This window comes from Sorghum bicolor, chromosome 4, assembly GCF_000003195.3.
Source record: "Sorghum bicolor cultivar BTx623 chromosome 4, Sorghum_bicolor_NCBIv3, whole genome shotgun sequence".
In the NCBI taxonomy this organism is placed as follows: Eukaryota; Viridiplantae; Streptophyta; class Magnoliopsida; order Poales; family Poaceae; genus Sorghum; species Sorghum bicolor.
Genome location: NC_012873.2, coordinates 16,888,491 through 16,909,255, shown reverse-complemented (window position 1 = coordinate 16,909,255; position 20,765 = coordinate 16,888,491). Strand labels below are relative to the sequence as shown.

The 20,765-nt window shown below is 45.8% G+C and overlaps 2 protein-coding genes and 2 long non-coding RNA genes across 5 annotated transcripts; 1 reads left to right on the top strand and 3 right to left on the bottom strand.

Annotated features, from left to right (window-relative positions):
- Positions 453-3,561, top strand: LOC8081639 (calcineurin B-like protein 7). 2 transcript variants are annotated; one of them, XM_002453683.2, is made up of 9 exons: positions 453-595; positions 727-890; positions 995-1,077; positions 1,159-1,218; positions 1,488-1,596; positions 1,983-2,035; positions 2,346-2,426; positions 2,756-2,868; positions 2,985-3,561. In XM_002453683.2, exons 2-9 carry the CDS (start codon positions 812-814, stop codon positions 3,046-3,048), a joined length of 642 nt encoding a protein of 213 aa, XP_002453728.1. In that variant the 5' UTR covers positions 453-595; positions 727-811; the 3' UTR covers positions 3,049-3,561. The 2 variants fall into 2 exon arrangements, with proteins under 2 accessions (XP_002453728.1, XP_021313832.1); XM_021458157.1 differs by having other exon boundaries at positions 525-602.
- LOC8081638 (GDSL esterase/lipase 7) lies at positions 3,575-14,449 on the bottom strand. The gene is made up of 5 exons (XM_002451933.2): positions 14,062-14,449; positions 13,815-13,972; positions 13,439-13,678; positions 4,166-4,421; positions 3,575-4,079 (listed from the first exon to the last, which is right to left on the bottom strand). The coding sequence occupies exons 1-5, from the start codon at positions 14,354-14,356 to the stop codon at positions 3,850-3,852; spliced, it is 1,179 nt and encodes a 392-aa protein (XP_002451978.1). The 5' UTR covers positions 14,357-14,449; the 3' UTR covers positions 3,575-3,849.
- On the bottom strand, positions 18,511-18,950 carry LOC110434389. Its single transcript, XR_002451881.1, has 2 exons — positions 18,910-18,950; positions 18,511-18,799 (listed from the first exon to the last, which is right to left on the bottom strand). It is a non-coding gene; the product is annotated as an uncharacterized LOC110434389 (long non-coding RNA).
- Positions 19,000-19,531, bottom strand: LOC8081637. Its single transcript, XR_002452026.1, has 3 exons — positions 19,466-19,531; positions 19,265-19,375; positions 19,000-19,172 (listed from the first exon to the last, which is right to left on the bottom strand). It is a non-coding gene; the product is annotated as an uncharacterized LOC8081637 (long non-coding RNA).

The window sequence follows — 20,765 nt, the reverse complement described above, 5'->3', positions numbered from 1 at the left end:
TGATATCTTGACTTAGGACTTCACAAAAAGGGTCTCCTTTGGACATGGACAAACTACCTCAACCAATGTTGAACAAAATTTTCTTCAATTGGTGCTACCCCTAGATGGTCATGTATATCATTGTTCCCAACTTGGTCTATCCTTGTGTAACCATCAACGTTGTTATATATCAGAATTTAAAAGACATTGAACTGTCTACTACTGGTATTAGTAGATAGATAATGTGTCTACACAATTTGCATCTCGGCTAGAATGCTAGGAACAACTGTAAACTACTACTAGGCCGTGCTTATAATATAGAATCGGAGCATGCCTTGGATTTGAATACATATTGGCAGGTGAGGTGATGGATTTGAATAATTATAGATGTGCGGATCTCGTTGAAAGAGGAAATGGTATGCAGGTCAACGCTTGCCCAGCCTGTCGGCACTAGTAATGTTTCTCTACAATGCTACAGCTGCAGCTACATATATGGCCCTACTTACTTGGCTCTTCTTCCATATATATACGTCCATTGCACCGGCGGCGGCTGCTACAAAGTCGGAGCTCGGAACACTCTTCCTCTTTTGTGCACAGCTCTTGTCTGTCTTCGCCGGTGAGCAGTGAGCCGCCTAACTGCTTCCTGTGTTTTCAATAGTTGCCTCTTTTTGTCTACACGCCCTGTGTTTTTGTCTTTTGGGTTGTTGTTGCTGATGCCAATGTCTCTCCGATCCTCTCTTTGGTTAGGTGCTTGCTTTGGTCGCTTTGTGCGATTCGCTGCTGCTGTGATTGATTGTTCATCCATCTTCATAGAGAGTTCGTTTGCAATTGCATGGGGTGTGTCTACTCCAAGGGGTCCAAACGACCTCCGGGATATGTGGATCCCAATATCTTGGCTAAAGAGACTACGTGTAAGAATCCGAAAACTCTCATCTCAATATCTCATCTCAAGAATGAAGGAATACCTGAATAACCCTTGTGTTTTTGTCTGTTCGCCTCTTCATACTTGTTGCAGTTTCTGTCAATGAAGTGGAGGCCCTCTATGAGCTCTACAAGAAGATAAGCTATTCCATAATCAAAGATGGCCTAATTCACAAGGTACTGCCAACTGCCTGCATCAAACACTTTTGCCTGCCACCATGTCATTCTGAATATCTAGAACTGCATACCATTGAATAGGAGGAGTTCCAGCTTGCTCTCTTCAGGAACAGCAACAAGAAGAATCTTTTCGCCGATCGGGTCAGTTCCTAGTTTATGCTCCTCCAAAAAGCAGCAGTTATCTGTAGGATCCTTTTTGTTTAATTTTGGGACTGCGATATGCAATTATGCATAATTCCAGGAGTATGTACCAATTGATTCTTTCTGGCCTGGAAACTTTATCAGTAATTAGTTGTGTTTATGCAAATTCAAAACTTTTCTAGAATTATCTTGTGTTTCTTGTCTCACAAACTGTAAATTATGTTCATATATGTGAGAGTAAGACTTCTTTTGTTCTATAATATGTACAGATATTTGATCTGTTTGATCTGAAGCGCAATGGAGTGATTGATTTTGAGGAGTTCGTTCAGTCCCTCAGCATTTTCCACCCAGATACGCCGATGGCAGAAAAGATCGCCTGTAAGAACAAAAAATTCCTTTTCCAACTCCCATCTCCTGATGCAACTTGTCTCAGTAACGTAGTTCTAATATTACTCTGATGTAATGCTTCAGGATGAAAATTGGGTAAAGTTCAATTTTAGTTTTGCAAATTGTTTTTCTCACTTTTTACCTCACAAAAATGTACAGCAGAAACACAGCTTCTGACAATAAGGCAGTTTTAGAAGATAGAGGAAAACATGAACCGGTAAAAACCATTTATTGCATAAAGCTAGAAGAAGTATTTAATTTCTAGTATGATAAATTAGTAAGCTCTTTGATCATTTGTGCCAAAATTATCTTCTCTCTTTTGTCATCTGCCATATGTTTCTTCTCTCTCTGACATATTAAGGAATTGTTCCTTTCAGTTGCATTTCGGCTATATGATCTGAGAGGTACTGGATTCATTGAACGCGAAGAGGTTTGTGTCATTAATCTTCTTTGAATCACTTAATATTCTTTTTTTTCCACAATTGCACTTCCGATACATAACCTAGACTTTATCATTCAGTAGTGAAGTACCTTTTTACCTCCATTCAACAATTCAAGACAGCTGAAACATGGTAGCCTACTATGTTGGAATTTTGGAAATAACACTCCCTTGTCGCTCCAAATGAATGTTTTATATATATATATATGCACTAAAAGTGGTGTGCAAACTATTTTAGTTTTGGTTAACTCTGAAAAGTCTATGTTAATAACTGAGTCTTTTTCTCTAAACATTCATGCAGTTGAAGGAAATGGTGCTGGCCATCCTGAATGAATCAGAATTACTTCTTTCTGACGACGCTGTCGAACAAATTGTTGATCAGGTACAGTGCTTCAATAGAAACCGTTACTTTCATCTCGATCATACCGCCTGTTGCTTGGTCCACAAATATGTCCACCACTGAGCTCAAAGCCTTAAAGTGTACTGTGAGTCTGTGACACATATTGCTCTAAATTTTCATCAGTCTTCTTCACTTTATTGATGCCAAAGCAAAGTGCCAGGTAGCTTTCAGCCAAATTAATTCCTTCCCAAACTTTTACTATATGTTTCAATTTCTCAATTCAATTCTTGTGGCGCATGAAGCACCACATCGCAAAGTCCCCAGCCAACAAGACATGGACTTTTATGGGATGCTAACCTAAGTTTTGGCAGACTTTCAAGCAAGCAGACATGAACGATGACGGGAAGATAGATCCTGATGAATGGAAGGTGTTCGCAAGTAAAAATCCAGCTCTTCTAAAGAACATGACGCTACCATATCTAAAGTAAGTCCGCCGAATACGTTTTCATGTTGCAAAAACGCTTAACCATCACATGACTTGATTTATGGAGTGGTAAACTCTGACGACGTGTTGCATTGTGTTGTGCATCTTCTGTACAGGGACATAACCATGGCGTTTCCCAGCTTTGTTCTCAACTCTGGAGCTAGTGATGAAGAGTTGTAGCACCCCCATGCTCTCCATATATTTCTCAGTGTGGGCATGGGCAATGGCCAAGCTGCAGCTGGGAAGGAACACTGGTCACTCAGTTGACTCAGGTTTCAGACAAACAGCAGCAGCGGCAACCTCCTGAAGGTGCAGGCACTACGTATCAGTGATTTGAAGGGTGAGAATAGGAATACCAGTGTGGCAACCTAGAGACAACGCACTGAAGGATGCAACCAAGCTACTGTATCTTTGGAAGCAGGTGGTTCACTTGAGGGCATGGTTGTAAGGGACAGAATGATGAGTGCTAGGCCTTCCTCTTTCTTGATTTCTCTTTAATTCATGAGGCTGTAAACTGGTATATGTGAAGTGGATGATTACTAACTGATGATGCTGCAGCACCAGCTTGTAACCACCTGTAAGCACTGGAGTCCCATGGTCAACTTCTGTTGACTTGTAAAAGGATGTATATTTTCAACTCACGTTTTCTGCAGAATAGTATGGACAACAGTTATGAATGTACTTATTTAGAAACGTACATTTCAGGTACAATCTCAAATAACTTTCTGTCGCCTAAATTATTCATCAGTCATTAGCACATATGCTTGATAGTATGTGTTCCAGTTTCGCCAAATAGATCCCCTACATTGCATCTACATACCAAGGAACAACCTCTTGCTTTTCATGTACCCTGAGCTATCTAAAACTGACAAGTCTATCCTTATAAATATTTTGTAATTCACAATTCTAAACATTTCAATTAGGCTTGTCACCTCTTAAGTTCTTTGAAACGCATGTTAAACAAGTCATTCGAGATTGGTTCTACAGCTTCAGTTTTACCATCTGTTGCAGGTCCAAAGGATAGCACATCTTGGTGTGCTGACTGGACCACACATTATCTGCCAGGATGCGGTTGACAGCCTCTGTTGGGTGGAATTCATCCCACCAGACATGGCTTGATGCATCACTGCACGCCATCTGTGGAAGAACGCACATGATCAAGCCTCCATACTTGCCCAGCCCACAGCAAGCGTCAGTGGTGGTGACAAAACCTGCACAATGTCATATCTCAATGAGATGTAAGTGCTTCCCCAAGGCCAGCAAGTAATCCAAACTTACCAACGATTACTTTGCTCACCATAATGCTCACGATTGTTTAGTATGTCCACAGACCCCTCGAAAGTGTCGCAATAACTGATCATGGAATCTGGATGCTGGCTGATGAACTCGCTAGACATGTGTCTCAGGGCATAGTTGAACTCGATCACGACATTGTTGATATAATCGATGCATTCCCCAGTTTGACTGCCATACTCCTCGAGGAAATGAGGTGCACAACCAACAGGAGGTAGGCCCATCAGTATGACTTTGCGAACATTGATGTCGTACAAATTCTGTATAAAACCATCACTATCAGAAGAGAGAGTGGGGGATATGCAACTTGATTATATAACAAGGTCCACAGAAAATTGGACAATAATGAATATATGAAAAGGAGAAAAAGTACAGAATTCTAATTAATAATGAAGGTCTCATAAACATTAAAAAACTAACAACTTTCCGCCCCTTATTATTTATATAAACTCAACCCTTGGGTGTCAGAGAATAATACAACCATCGATGTGACAAATTAGGCCTTAAGAATCAATGTAATATATGAATATGAACTTAGAATCATGTTGTATCATAGAAGTACAATACAATTAACTTTGGCTCAAAATATGGAGGGCAACGTATCAGAGCAGGGATGGTATGGCACTCTGATGACGAGTGAGCCACCGATGCTAGTCGCCATTTAGCATGGGAGTGGGAAAATTGAATGAATAGACTTCCTAACTAACTAGACTCTTGGTCCTTGTGCATTATTTTGGACTCGGCAGAGACGTGCACAGCAGTGTGCTACGGTACCTGTGAACAGAACTTTGGAATTAAATGGGCCCAGTTGATCCTGGGCCATGACAAATTCACTTCAGAAATATGTAAGTGAGCATATATTTGAATCAAATATAAATTCACTCGAAGAAATAATTAAATATCAATTATAGTCAATTAGTCCTTGCCTTCCTTGAGTTCTTGGTACACGCAGGATAGTTGTATTTCGATTAGCTAAACTTAGTATTTCATCAAAATGCTGCAACTGACATCAATTTTGAAATTTAGATTGCAGTAGCTGTTCAATTTTCAAAGAACTAAAGATGAACATATATATAGAAAACCAACGCATTCTTTCTTGAGCAGCATCCCACATTGGAAACTCACAGCCAGCGATATATCCATCTAAGGAAAATTGAAAAGGTCTTACATCCCAGAACTTCCATAAATAATAAGGTTATCTGAATATCCATTAGGTTACTTCCCTTTCATGTGTTCAGATCAGTTAGCTTTCGAAATTGCAAATGTTATACAGTTCCCACATAGACAAATATGTTCACTCCTGAGTTCAGAGATTAAAATTCAGAACACTGAACAGCAACAGACAAAGGGGGATTGTAGCCTCAGCCCAAATCATTTATGCCACTCGCAGGAAAATAGTTCAGGCATAAAAAATGGTAGAACGTCGGGCTTTGGAGCGTAGAAAGTAGGGCGGAGAGATTGGAGCGTGAGCGCGAGGAACCTTGCGGCGAGTTGGCGCCGTGATCGAAGGTCAATCACGAGCGGCAGCAGGGCAACGAACAGGAAGGCACTGCCAGGCGCCCTTAGGGAGATATAAATCTCAATCATGGGCTAAACCCTTCTCATTAACCAATAGGGACTCTTATAGTCCTTACATGACTCCATAACGATGACTTGCTAATAAACTAGATCTTCCTAACAAATATAACTAACCAAATCTGACAAATATCCCTAACTGTCCACTTGTCGTAAACGACATGGACACCCTGTCTTGGTGACCGTGCACACACATGCCAACCCATCTCTCCCTCCCTAAGGAAACAGCTCGTCCTCGAGCTGGAACGAAGGATAGGCAGCGCGGAATGCCGGCACTGGTTCCCAGGTAGCTTCGGACGTCGGCATGCCAGACCAAGCCACCAGGACATGCCAAACTCCACGACGAAGCTCTGAGCGCAGCACCCTATCAGGCTGCTGTAGTGGCCACCCATGACGAAGAGGAGGTAGCACCAGTTCACCCGGGGGAGGAGGACCCCGGAAAAGCTTCAACACACCCACATGAAAGACGTCGTGAATCCGAGCCCCATCCGGAAGACGCATATGGTAGGCAACTTCACCCACGCGCTCGAGTACCTGAAAAGGACCTGCATATTTGGGCCCTAGCTTGCCACGCCCGCCGGGAACAAGAGCCTGCGTGTGTCGATGCAACATGCGAAGCAAGACCCAGTCCCCAATGGCGAACTCCAGTGCACGATGCTTGGCGTCTTAGAAGCGTCGCGCATATTCCTGTGCTTGGAGAAGCCGAGCACGCACCTCCGCCAACAACTCATCCCTGTTGGTGAGCAGGGTGTCGACCGCCTCTGTGTGTGCCTCCCCCGGCGTGTACGGCAACAGGGCCGGAGGAGCGCGCCCATAGACCACCTAGAACGGCGTGGCCTGCAGAGCAGTGTGGTACGCCGTGTTGTAGCAGAACTCCGCCCATGCCAACCAATCTAGCCAGTCACGAGGACGATCCCCTGTAAGACATATGAGATACATGGTGATAATCTTGTTGACCACCTTCGATTGACGGTCCGTTTGCGAATGAAAAGCAGTGCTCATGCGAAGCTTGACACCGGCATGGCGGAACAGGTCACGCCACACATGACCAGTGAACACCGGGTCACGGTCACTCACGATGGACTCAGGAAACCCATGAAGACGAACGATCTCGTGGAAGAATGCTCGTGCCACCGAAGACGCCGTGTAGGGATGGCCCAATGCAATGAAGTGGGCATACTTCGAGAATCTGTCCACCACCGTGAGCAGCACACTTTTGCCATGCACCTTGGGCAAAGCTTCGACGAAGTTGATGGAGATGTCAGCCGAAACACGGGAGGGGACCGGCAGAGGTTGGAGAAGACCTGTCGGGTGCAGCGTCTCCATTTTATTCCGCTGGCACGTCGGGGACGAACGGACGAAGTCGCCAACGATGCGGCGGTCATGCTCGACGTAGAAGCGCTGCGGGAGGCGCTGCAGGGTGCGCTGGATCCCTTCGTGCCCGCCCATGTGCGCCAGTTGGAGCACGTCGTTGAGACGGGCGGACGCAGCAGGGATGTAGACACGCCCCTCATACAGCACGAGGCCATCACGAACGGTAAAGGCCGGATCGAGCTCACCGGCTGCTGCGGCGTCGCGGTGCTGGCGCAGCCCGCCGTCGGCGTCCAGCTCGTGGTGGATGTCGTCGTAGAGTTGGAACGCCAGGGTAGACAGTGCCATGAGGAAGGCGCCGGCCTCCAGAACGTCCGCCAGGAGAGGTACGTCGCCATCCCAGCGTGACAAAGCATCGGCCACCACGTTCCCTTTGCCTGGACGATATTCAACGCTGAAATCATAACCAAATAACTTGCTCACCCAGTGACGCTGCGGAATCGTCGACAGCCGCTGATCAAGCATAAACTTGAGGGCGTAGTGGTCGGTCTGTACGACGAAGGCGCGCCCCCAAAGATATGGTCGCCAATGGCGGACTGCTTGAACGAGCCCAATAATCTCGTGCTCGTAGGCCGCCGTCTTGAGATGCCGTGCTGCGAAGGGGTGGCTGAAGAATGCAATAGGCCGCCCATCCTGATGAAGCACTACGCCGAAGCTGAAGCCTGACGCGTCGCAGTCCATGAAGAACGTCGCTGCGAAGTCAGGCAGCTGGAGTACCAGGGGGCACAGAGGGCCTCCTTGAGCGCCGAGAATGCCATGCCTGCCTCCTCAGACCAACGAAACCCCTCCTTGTGCAGGAGCTGGGTTAAGGGCGCCGCAATCGTACCATACAGGCAGCTGGAGTACGGGGGGGCACATAGGGCCTCCTTGAGCGCCGAGAATGCCATGCCCGCCTCCTCAGACCAATGAAACTCCTTGCGCAGGAGCTGGGTTAAGGGCGCCGCGATTCTACCATTGTCCTTGATAAAGCGGCGATAGTAACCCGATAGGCCGAGGAAACCGCGGAGGCCACGCGCCGAACGCGGCTGCGGCCACGTCTGCACAGCGGCTACGTTGGTGGCATCCATGTCCACACCCTCCTTGGAGATGACGTGGCCCAAGTAGTGGACCGAAGTGGTGGCGAAGGAGCACTTAGAACGCTTGAGGTGCAAGCGGTGCTCACGGGAGGACGTCGAAGACGACCCGAAGTTGCTGGAGGTGCTCGGTCCACGTCTGTAGACCAGGATGTCATCAAAGAACACCAAGACACAGCGGCGCAGGAACGGCTTGAGGACGATGTTCATGAGTGCTTGGAACGTCGAGGGCGCGTTGGACAGGTGAAAGGTCCTAATATGGCTAGAGGGAGGGTGAATAGCCTATTTAAAAAATCTACAAACTCACTAGAGCAAGAGGTTAGTAAATAACAAAGTGTAGCTTTTTGCTCTAGCTCTAAAAGGGGTGTTTGCAAACCACCTATCCAATAATTCTAGTTGCTATGATCACTATACACACAAGCTCTAGGTCTTCTACAAGTTACACTAGTGAGCTTAACTACACAAGTCAAAACTAGCAACTAAAACTAGTTACACTACTTTGTGGTAAGTAATAGGAGAGGAAAAGATATTTATACCGCCGTGTAGGGGATGAACCAATCACCAATATATCAACAATCAAGCACCGGGAGAATGCCAATCAAACACAATTGAGACACCGATTTTTCTCCCGAGGTTCACGTGCTTGCCGGCACGCTGCGTCCCCGTTGTGTCGACCAACACTTGATGGTTCGGTGGCTAAGAGGTGTAGCACGAACCTCGTCCTCACTAGGACACCACAAGAACCTACCCACAAGTGAGGTAGCTCAATGACACGAGCAATCCACTAATGTTACCTTTGGCACTCCGCCGAGGTAGGCACAAACCTCTCACAATCACCGGAGATGGCCACGAACAATCACCAACTCGTGCCAAAGCTCCTCTGCTGCTCCAAGCCGTCTAGGTGGCGGCAACCACCAAGAGTAACAAGAAAACTGCAGCTAGAACGATCCCCAAGTGCCACTAGATGCAATCACTCAAGCAAATGCACTTAGAATCACTCCCAATCTCACAAAGATGTATAATCTATGAAGGAGATGAGTGGGAGGTGTTTGCTTAGGCTCACAAGTATGTCAAGTATGTTAGAATGCCAAGAGAGTGAGCCCCAAGCCGGCCAAACACGTATTTATAGCCCCTCAAACAAATAGAGCCGTTGGCTCTTTCACTGGGCGAAATACGGGGTCACCGGACGCTCTTAAAGGGGCACCGGACGCTCAACACCAACGTCCGGTGCTCCAACGTCAGCCGCGTGTCAGAGTCCAACGGTAACCTGCAGAGCACCGGACGCTGAGCAGGTTGGCACCGGACGCGTCCGGTGCACACCGGACTCATGCGCAGAGAGCTCCGCAAACTCGCAGGGTCACCGGACGCAAGCCACCGGACGCACCCTGAGCGTCCGGTGCTCACCGGACTCACACCCAGAGAGGGTTGCAAAACACGCGAACACCGGACTCAGACCACCGGACGCTCCAGCTTGCGTCCGGTGCCTAACCCTAGCTGAGCCAGGCAGCCTGCACACCGGACGCTCAGACACAGCGTCCGGTGCCTCTGAGCCAGCGTCCGGTGAGTGTTTTCTCAGCGAGAAACACTCCCGCGACTTCACCAATTTTCCCACCGGCGCAATAGAAAATATGCACTTCATTTTCTCGAAAAGCGCCGAATCCCGCCTCGCAAGCTCGGCGGGAGGGAGAGAGGAACCCATCCTCTCTCTACCTTTCAAACTCCACCTCCTTCTCAAAGTGTGCCAACACCACAAAGTGTGAACCAACATGTGCACGTGTGTTAGCATTTTCACAAACATTTTCTTCGAAGGAGTTAAGTTAGCTTACTAGGTTCTAAATGCATGCCCATGAACAATGACACCTAGTGACACTTGATAACCGCTTAGCCAAAGAATTCCCCTCTTTATAGTACGGCTATCTATCCTAAATGTGATCACACCCTCTATGGTGTCTTGATCACCAAAACCAAAACCCTAAGCAATACCTTCGCCTTGATCTCCATAGAGTTTTGTTTTTCTCTTTCTTCTTTTCCAAGTTGAGCACTTGATCATCTTGTGGTCATCACCATCATCACCATGATCATCACTTGCTCCATCACTTGGCATGTACCAACCTCATTAAGTCTACACACACTTATTATAGAGGTTAGTACTAGGGTTTCATCAATTATCCAAAACCAAACTAGGGCTTTCAACAGGCCGAAAGGAATGACCAAGAATTCGAAGTGGTCGTGGTGCGTCCGGAACGCTGTCTTTTCAACATCCGCTGCGTGGACGCGAACCTAATGATAGCCCGAACGAGGATCCAGCTTGGTGAAAAAGTTGGCGCCATGGAGCTCGCTGAGCAGCTCTTCGACGACAGGGATCAGGAACTTGTCCTTCACAGTCACCGCGTCGAGCGCCCTGTAATCGACGCAAAAGCGCCACGTTGCATCCTGCTTGCGGACCAGCAAGACCGGCGCCGAAAAGGGGGACGTGCTCTCCCGGATGACGCCCTGTTGGAGCATAGCGTCGCACTAGCACTCCAACTCGTCTTTTTGGAGATGTGGGTAGCGGAGGGGCGCACGGCGACCGGCTCCGTGCCCGGCTTCAGGTGGATGCGGTGATCACCCAGGCGTTCGGGCGGAAGCCCCGTTGGCTCGGCGAAGATGTCCGTGAACAGGTCCAGCAATCACTCGAGGAGGGCCGGCTCAGCGCCCTTGTCGGTGTAGATGGCGCTTTCGAGCAGGGGTTCGGCACATTGCGCGTTGGGCGAGCCGACGCCCGTCCACAGCATACGGCGACCACGAAGGACGAATGCCATGTGAAGGCCGTTGAAATCCCAAAAGATGGGACCCAGGGTCCGTAGCCACGAGATCCTCAGGACCATGTCGTAGTGGGGCAGCGGTATGGCGAAGCAGTCCACCGCAAAGCTGGTGTCACCAATCTGGAGGGGGATAGCACGGTTGAGGCCACGGCAGGCGACATGGTCACCGTTGGCCACAACGACGTGCGTGCCTGGGCAATCGTCCACCTGTAGCCCTGCGCGACGCGCTGCGTTGACGTCAATGAAGTTGTGCGTGCTGCCTGAATCGAGGAGGGCAGTGAACTTGTGCATCCCAATCTGGACAGGAAGCTGCATCGTCTTCTCCACTCGGATGCCCGTGATTGCGGCCAGGGAGATCATGGGCTTCTCTGGATCAAAAGAGGCATCAACAGGCTCAGTGTCATCTTTCGATTCTTCAACAACATAGTCGGTTGCCTCCAAGAAAAACTGGCATGCACACTTATGACCGCGCACGTATGGCTCATCGCAATTATAGCAAAGACCCATCTTGCATCGATCGGCCATCTCCTCCGGGGTCAGCTGCTTGAAGAGCCGTGTAGGTGTAGATGATGTGGTTGTGGAGCCTGTCGGTGCTGGCAAGGTTGCTTGAGTGCCAGGGGGACGCCGCGCCGGCCGCTGTCCCGTCGAAGCCGGGGCATGGGCAGCATTGCGGCGCTCATAAGCCCGCGCCAAACGCATGGCCTGCTGCAGGTCTTGAGGATCCATGAGTTCGATGTCGACTCGAATGTATTCCGGCAGCCCCCACCCATGAACAAGCGGACCTTCTGTAGGGTGGAGAGGTCGCCGACGTGAGCGGCGCGCGTTGGGACGCTGCCATATATTTGTTGACCGAACCGCCGAACGGGAGCCGCGCCAGATTGGCGAGGTAGTTCGTGCTAAGCGCTGGACCAAAGCGTTGCTGACACATGTGGCGGAAGTCAGGCCACACCGGTCAGCCCATGTCCGCCTCCAATACCATGTACCACTGGAGCGCGACGTCCTGGAGGTGGTATGACGCGAGCCAGGTCTTGTCCGCCTCGCGCGTGTTTTGGCTGCGGAAGAATTACTCACACTTGTTGAGCCAACCGAGGGGATCGCAGGTGTCGTCGTACGTAGCGAACGTGAGCTTGTGGTACCTTGGGACCGCCACCCCGTCGGGCTTTGCGACGAAGGAACCGCCGGTGGCCGCGTCGACAGGTGAGACGTCGGCGTGGTGAAGTATGGAAGACCCACCGAGGGAAACACAGGCTGCGGCAACGGCAAGGGGGGAAAACGATCTGATTGATCGGGACGCCTCCAGGTGGCGGATGCGGACGCGGCGCCGCCCCTTGTGGTTCGGTCGCGGTGAGCGGTGCGAAGACCGCGGCATGGATGAGGCAGAGTCCGAGGCCGCCGAGACCACGGAGATCACGGGCGTCGAGGAAGTGGGCAGGGCTGGGACCCCGCCGAATCTGGGCAACCCGAACTGCGTGAAGGCGTGTTGTCTGTCAATCGCCGAGAGAGACGAGCGGCCTGGTTCGCCAGGTGATGGTTCACTGCCGTCATTTGCAGCTACATGCTGGTGATGGCCGACGTCAAGGCATTAAGGGCCTCGGCGACGGACGAGATAGCTGGTGGTGGTGACAACGAGGCGCCGTTGTGGCGAGGGGCAGAGTGGCGGCGGCCGTAACGCCGACCGTCGGAACGCCCCTCATAGGCACTCCCGTCGTCGGGGCGACCGTTGTCGGAGGAACCGGTGCGGAAGCATCCCCGGACGTAGCCATCGTCTCTGATACCAAGTTGGTAGGATGTCGGGCTTTGGAGCGTAGAAAGTAGGGCGAAGAGATTGGAGCGTGAGCGCGAGGAACCTTGCAGCGAGTTGGCGTCGTGATCGAAGGTCGATCACGAGCGGCAGTAGGGCAACGAACAGGAAGGCACTGTCAGGCGCCCTTAGGGAGATATAAATCTCAATCCTGGGCTAAACCCTTCTCATTAACCGATGGGGACTCTTATAGTCCTTACATGACTACATAACGATGACTTGCTAATAAACTAGATCTTCCTAACAAATATAACTAACCAAATCTGATAAATATCCGTAACTATCCACTTGTCGTAAACGACATGGACACCCTGTCGTGGTGACCGCGCACACACATGCCAACCCCGGTCAGCCACGATCCCGGCGCTTGTATGTCTTCCCGAACATAACAAAAAATCTGTCAATATTTCGTGAAAGAACCAAAGTACCAAACTATAAATAGAATAGCAGCACAACGTTGAACTATACAAGTATACAACTGATGCTCACATGACTAAGGCTAACAACGGCTAATTAAGCACCAATTAACTCACTGATTTGCACAAGAACATAGCTACCAGCCTAGCAAGCATATATACCATACACTCCAAAAGTAAAGAAATGTGACAACCAATGCTGCACTGAATGACCTAACTGGAGAAGAAGAAGCGCACCTTGATTTCCTGTCTCATTGTACTGACAAGGAGCTGGTTGAACTCCCAAGGGAGGTATCGCATCTGGACACCAGACACATTGCGCAGGTAGTAGTGGATGAAGTCATTGCTCCCGATGGACACAAAGAACACGGACCTCCTGAACAGGTTGGCCACCGCGGCCTCCCCAAGAGCCAGTGATAGCTGCTCATATGTGTCCTCGACCTGCTGCACCTGTTGGGTCAGGGATACATGCATTCCCTACAGCACAACCAAGATTACAACCAGAATGACTAAATTAATTTTTTTTTCAACTAAATTATGACCATTCTGCCGAGCTAAGTTTAGCATCAGGTTTTGTAGGATCAATGGGATTCATGGGAGGATATATATGTACAAGCTCAGAGCCACTGCTGGAGATGATGCCGGCAGCCGCGGACGCGTAGTTGACGCCTTGTATCATCCCATCAATGCTTGTGAGGCCAACATCGGCGGCGCCCGTGCGCATGTTCTGTTCAAGGTATGGAGGCACGAAGGGGAGGCCCAGCCGCTCCGCTGCACAAAGACCATCAATAGAATGTCGCTGCTCGCTAGCTGAACCAAAGGATGGAGAGGAGGCCGCAGAGCCCGGCCTTAATTATTACCGATGTAGTCGACGGGGATGCGGCCGTTGGAGAAGCGCCCCGTGGGGCGGTGCGTGTCGAAGTCCCGGCCGTAGGGCTCGCGGTCGGCGCGGGCGAGCGTGCCCAGGTAGTTGTTGGTGCCTACGTCGGCCGTGGAGTCGCCGATTACGAAGAGCGCCGGGACTAGCGGCGCCGGCCGCGGGGGCGGAGAAGGTGAGGACGTCGAGTTCGCTGTGGCGGCGGCGGAGCATCGGCGGGGACCGGAACCGGAGAGGAACAGCAGGAGTAAGAGGGTGAGCAAGGGCGCCACCGCCATTTCCTGCGGGCGCGCGCGCTCGGTGGCGGCGGTGAGTTGGCGCGCTCGGCTTAGTGGTGGCGTGCTCTGGGCCGCTTGGCTTGCCGGCCCGGACGTCGTGTCCTGAAGTGGGTTGCTGGTCGAATCTTGTTAGGCCTCCTTTTTTTTATCTTATCTTAATTAATAATTAAAGATGATCTAGTTAGGGGTTAGAATTAGATGATGCATGCTAGAAGAGAAGCGTACAAGTGGCCAAGATCGTACAAATATATTTTAGGATGTAGTATTTAGTATACAGGTTCATACATTATTGTCACACTTTGCCAATCTATACCTATACCTATTTATAAAAGGAGAAAATTTCAGTCTGCCGATATTTTTTCTGCCTGCCTATCTGCCATGTATATTAAGAGGTAATATTAAAGTAAGAGAAGGTTTGACTAATTTCTATTTTTATTATTAAATAAATATATCTTCAAGCTACATATTATTTTAAATATTAACTGTCTAATACTATAGATGCCATGGTTATCAATAAAATAAATTATGGACTTTAAATTTTATAAAAAAACATAACTATAAATAGAATGTAACATTATGTCATAACTTTCTATGGCCATTTGATGCTTTTCTCTTGTTGCCACGTACAATAAAAATCAATCTCAATATTTACATAGACTTCGGCTTACCAATAAAAAGTGTATTGTTAGCTTCTTGTCTTTTCACGAACAATGTACAAATTGACAGAAACTTATACAATCTATATAAAATCAAAATCAAATCTAGAAATTATAATTCAAAAGTTTATTAGGCTCCTTTCAAGCAGAGAGTATAAGATGCTATTACGATTGAAATAAAAATCCTAAAAAGTCTAAGAGCATGTATATAAACTATATATGGACAGTCTCCTTTAAAGTCAATTTTAAAAGCTTAAAAATTATCAAATTTAATAAAAAGGATAAAACACAAATAAATATAATAAAGTGCTCATTTTCTACAAACATCTATTTGCTTTCGTAGCAACGCACGGACATATTTTGCTAGTCTCTAGTAAAGAACCAAGGAGCCAAGCAATAAGTTTTTAAGGTGCATTGTCACGTCTTTTTTGGTTGCAATGGCTCTTTCCCATTCTGATATCTAGGAATCCCCATACATGTAAGAAAGCAAAGTACTCCAATAAAGATTGGAAGACAATAGAGGATAGATTTGAGAATAAATCGAGTAGCTAGAAGGGTAGTTCTAATTAATTTTGTTCTTTCTAGGTTACCGATGTTCATGCTCTCTTTGTTTGAAATTCACAGAAGGAGTATTAAACAAAATAGAGTTTTATATATCAAGTTTTTTTTGGCAAAATGGTCAGCATAAAAAAGAAATATAGACTGGTCAAATGGACTACAGTTTGCTAACCAAAGGATGAAGGTGGCTTGGGTATCCAAAACTTGGATTTGCAAAACAAATGTCTCTTGTCTATTGTTTAAGGTTACCAATGAAGATGAGGTTTTGCAAAAAAAATTACTAAGAAATAAATATATAAAAACAAAGCATTGTCTAGTATGAGTAAAAAGATAGGTGATTCTTATTTTGCACAGGTCTCATGGGTGGGAAGGACCATTTCTTTTAGTTTGGCAAACTTTTAATTTGAAAGATGGTTCACAAATCAGTTTCTGGAAAGATATTTGGCTAGGCAAACACACTTTATGTTTACGTTACCCAAACTTGTATAACATTGTCCAGAAGAAACATGCAACAGTTATAAAAAGTCCTTAGCACAAGTCCACTAAACATCTCCTTAGAAGAGCTTTGGTGGGTAATAAACTATAGGAATGGCACAGTGTTGTGGTACATATTGTGAATGTTAACTTACCAGTTGGTAGAGACACAATAACTTAGACGTTTAATAAAATTGGTTTATTCATAGTGAAGTCCTTATATCATGTTCTAGTTAGTAATGATATTAAGGTCACATAGAAAATTGGTGAACAAAAATACCTTTAAAAATTAAGATCTTTTTTTTGTTATTAAAAAACGAGGATCATCCTTACTAAAGACAACCTCGCTAGAAGGAACTGGACCAAGCAAATTTATTGTTTCTGCAGTAAATTAGAAACCATTCAACACCTTTTTTAATGTCATTATGCTAAATTCATGTGGTTGGTGTGTTGTTCATATTTTGTTCGGTGTTATGCCTCCATTGAGCATGCAATATTTATTCAGTATTTCTTTCGTTCCAAATTGTAAGTCGCTTTAACTTTTTTAGGAATCAATGTAATTCATTGTTACTAACTGGTGCAACCACTTTTTGTTGGTCCATATGGCTAACAATAAATGGCATAATTTTATAACATATTTACAGGTTTTGTTGGTTACGCTTCTAGGCCCAATTATAGCCTCTGGATGAGAAAAAGAAAACTATATTACAAGCATGTCTTTTCTTAGTTGTGTGAGACTGTTTTGACTGGTGAACTTTATAATAATTGGGGTATGATTCCTCCATTGAGAAGATGGAGCCGGATAATTTTCTGTTATCTAAAAGAATATTGTCACACTTTGTGGCGCATGTATCTTCATGAAGATTGTTTGGCTGAACCAAAGGATCGAGAGGAGCCAAGCAATAAGTTTTCATGAAGACGTGGTTATCCTAAAAAACTTACAAGGAGATAGTAAAGAGCCTAACATGAACATCGAACATTTTTCTATTGCAATGGTGGTCCGAACCATCCAAAAATTGCTCAAAAGAAAATGCATTCAGGTCTCCGCTCCTTTCGTGTAAGGCCTTGTTTACATCCAAAAAGTTTTTGGATTTTAACACTGTAGTACTTTCGTTTTTATTTGACAAACATTGTCCAATTATAGAGTAACTAGGCTTAAAAGATTCGTCTCGTAATTTACAGATAAGACCTTGTTTAGTTCCCAAAATTTTTTGGATTGGGATACTGTAGCACTTTTGTTTTTATTTGACAAATATTATCCAATCATGGTGCAATTAGTTTTTGTTTTTATCTATATTTAACGCTCCATATATGTGCCGCAAGATTCGATGTGACGAGGAATCTTCAAAAGTTTTTGGTTTTTTGAGTGAACTAAATAAGCCCAAACTGTACAATTAGTTTTTATTTTTATTCATATTTAATGCTCTATGCATGTGCCGCAAGATTTGATGTGACAAAAAATCTTAAAAAGTTTTTTGTTTTTAAGGTGAACTAAACAAGGCCTAAAGCTCTTTTTAAGTGGTAAGAAAAAGGACTACAAATTCCTCCTTTTCTATGCCAATCTAACATCCTTAATTTATTTTTAAAATAATTTAATTTTCTACACTTAATTAGAGTTTTTTTCAGATGGTTCGTAAAAGCACGAACAGTCTAAAATGTTCTAAGTATGTGTAAGTGTTCGGGCTGAACATTTCGGTGGTGTGCCGGATGGTCCGCTGGAGCAAGTAGTGTCCAGAAATGTGTAATTTCTTCACAGCTAGTTCCTATTTGTAAAGATTAATAATCAAATTGGTCCTTACATCCAGAGTTTCAAATGAGTGAGATAGGCAAAATGAAGTCTCCAGGAGTTCCACATATATTCCACCATATCTTTTCCACCACATATAGCCACACTTGCACATCTTGATCATTTTTCATGACTTGTTGCTCCCTGTGATCTGAGTGTCTAGCTTAGCAATATATTCAATTCAAGTTTGCTTATTTTTTCCCCACCTATAGCCACTACTACAGTCAGGTACTGCAGGGGCGGCTAAATAAGCTCTGTAAGGGCGGCTGGCCCAGCCGCCCTTATGCAAACGCTCTTACAGTGGAATTCACTGTAAGGGCGGTTCAACACCAGCCGCCCTTACAGAGGCCCACTGTAAGGGCGGTTGGAAACAACAGCCGCCCTTACAGTGGCCTACTGTAAGAGCGGTTGGTGCTTCCAGCCGCCCTTATAGTGAGCCTTAGTAAGGGCGGCTTGTGTCTCAGCCGCCTCTATTGTCTGTATTTGCAAGGGCGGCTCTATCTAGAACCGCCCCTACAGTTATTTTTCAGAAAAAAAAATAAAAATTACAATAATCGAGTTGACAGCACAGCACAGCACCACATACATATATACATATATAATCAGAGACAGAAAACATCACAGATTCACAACATAAATATCCATACATATACACAGCACCACATTTCAAGTCCAAAATGTTTCCATGTCCAAATCCATCCAAAAGAGTCCGAAATTTTTCAGGTACTAATACAAATCGATCACAGTCCATTCCAACAAGTTCACATGTAATCAACGACCTAGACATAGCCTATCCCACTGACGGAGGTGCTGGTAAAGAGGATTGCTACCTAAGTCGGACTGTGGGTTATGGTAATCACCTTTGTAATAAACAACATGGTCCATTATAAAGTTGCAAAGGTCACCGACAATCTCTAAGAGGTCATCATCCCTGTAGACATCCCTTTTTAGTCCTTTTTCTTCTTTCCACTACAAGATCGTAAAAGACAAGTTTAGGTCTAGTGTAAAGAAGAGATTGCAAAGCTAAGTGAGAAATACTATGTTTTCATACTACAACCCACTAAGAGATTCAAACTTACCAATTCAGGGTGTCTCCTGTAGCCTTTTGTGTTACTGATGAAAGCACATACATAGTATCCACAATGCAGACTCCCTGGCCTTTGCTTGGGAAACTTTGTTTCAATTTGCAAATGGAGATGTGTCAAGTATAAGTACTGAAAAAATTAGTAATTTTATGCCAAACTAAGTCGCACTTACCGAACATAGAGATTTGAAACGCAAGTGGCTCCCCAGACCTGGATCATGCCTTCCTTTGTGATTCTTGACATAGGCCCTGAATGCCCTGTTTGAATGAGAATCGATGTGACTTGTAGTATGCAGAAGTCGATATTAAAGTGAATCATATAAGGTTACTAGGATTACAAATTTGCTTACGTAATGAGAATTGACATGAAGTCTTTATATGTGTGAGGGTCAAAATCTGCAGAATCACAAATCCATGCCATGTTCATCCCGACATCGAGACCTATGACTATCCAGTGATTGCTACAACAATTTTAAATAAATACATAAGTACCTTTGCATCAAAATAAGATAAACCGAACAATCGTTAAGTATACAATTAATCGAACTTACTTGAAGTGGTATGGAATCCATATTGTTTCGAAGTGTTGGAGATTCTTTAAACATACGGCAAGCCATCATTTGATCAAGAACTTGGAGCATCAAGGCATCAAAACAGAGAAGTAGGTTGAAGAGAGGAGAAGAGAGAGCAGCAGTGCTTTAGTAGTAGTAGCAGTGCTTTAGTAGTAGCAGCAGCAGCAGATGAGAGGAGAAGATAGGAGAGAGAACACACAAAGGAGACAAATTAGTTTGGTAGTAGTAGAAGAAGAAGAAGAAGAAACTAATGTGCCCTCAAATTAGCGGGTTGCTGCTTTATAGAGCCATCCGCTGCTCTGTGGTGATCATAGATCATAGACTTATATGACAGTCAGTAATAGGTTAAGAGAAAACCCATTTGCACTACAAGACCGAAAACCTCTGGGGGAGGCTAGTATCCAATGGCACTCCATTCGAGACGAGTTTCCCCCAGAAGCTTTCGGTCTAGGAGAAGCTATGGGTATTTGACTGTCATGTTGTCTCACTACACCTTTAGTATCATCGAGCAAGAAATTTTGAAAAAAAAAAGTATTACAAGTAGTAAAGGCCTCAGTACCATGTCAATCATCATTTGATCATGAACTTGGAGCATAAAGGCATCGTAATAGAGAAGATGAGGTCATATAGGGGCCGCTGGTAACGATGCCAAGTTCCTCACAAGTTCCTGATCATCAGCTCATATTCCATATAATGAATGGACTTAGACAATCTAATCATCGGCAAAACAAAGGAGAGAAGAAAAATCATAGAAGTAGGAGAGAAGAGTAGTAGAATTAGGACTAGAGTAGAGCAGCAGCTAGCACTAGTAGTAGACTAGTGCAGTAGTAGTAGAGTTGGAGCACAACAGCAGTAGTAGTAGGATTACAGTAAGCCACAAATTATAATGACATTAAGCCCCAACAGTAGTGTAGTACTAGTAGAGTACTAGAGTAGAGCAGCAGCTAGGACTAGTAGTAGACTAGTGCAGCAGTGTTGTAGAGAGGATGAGAGTAGAAAATAGAAGAGAGACAGAAAGAGCAGAGAGGAAGGAGAGGTGAGGAGAGGGAAAGGTTTAAAAAAGGCCTTAGAAATATGTCTACCATCATTTGATCAAGAACTTGGAGCATCAAGGCATCAAAACAGAGAAGTAGGTTGAAGAGAGGAGAAGAGAGAGCAGCAGTGCTTTAGTAGTAGTAGCAGTGCTTTAGTAGTAGCAGCAGCAGCAGATGAGAGGAGAAGATAGGAGAGAGAACACACAAAGGAGACAAATTAGTTTGGTAGTAGTAGAAGAAGAAGA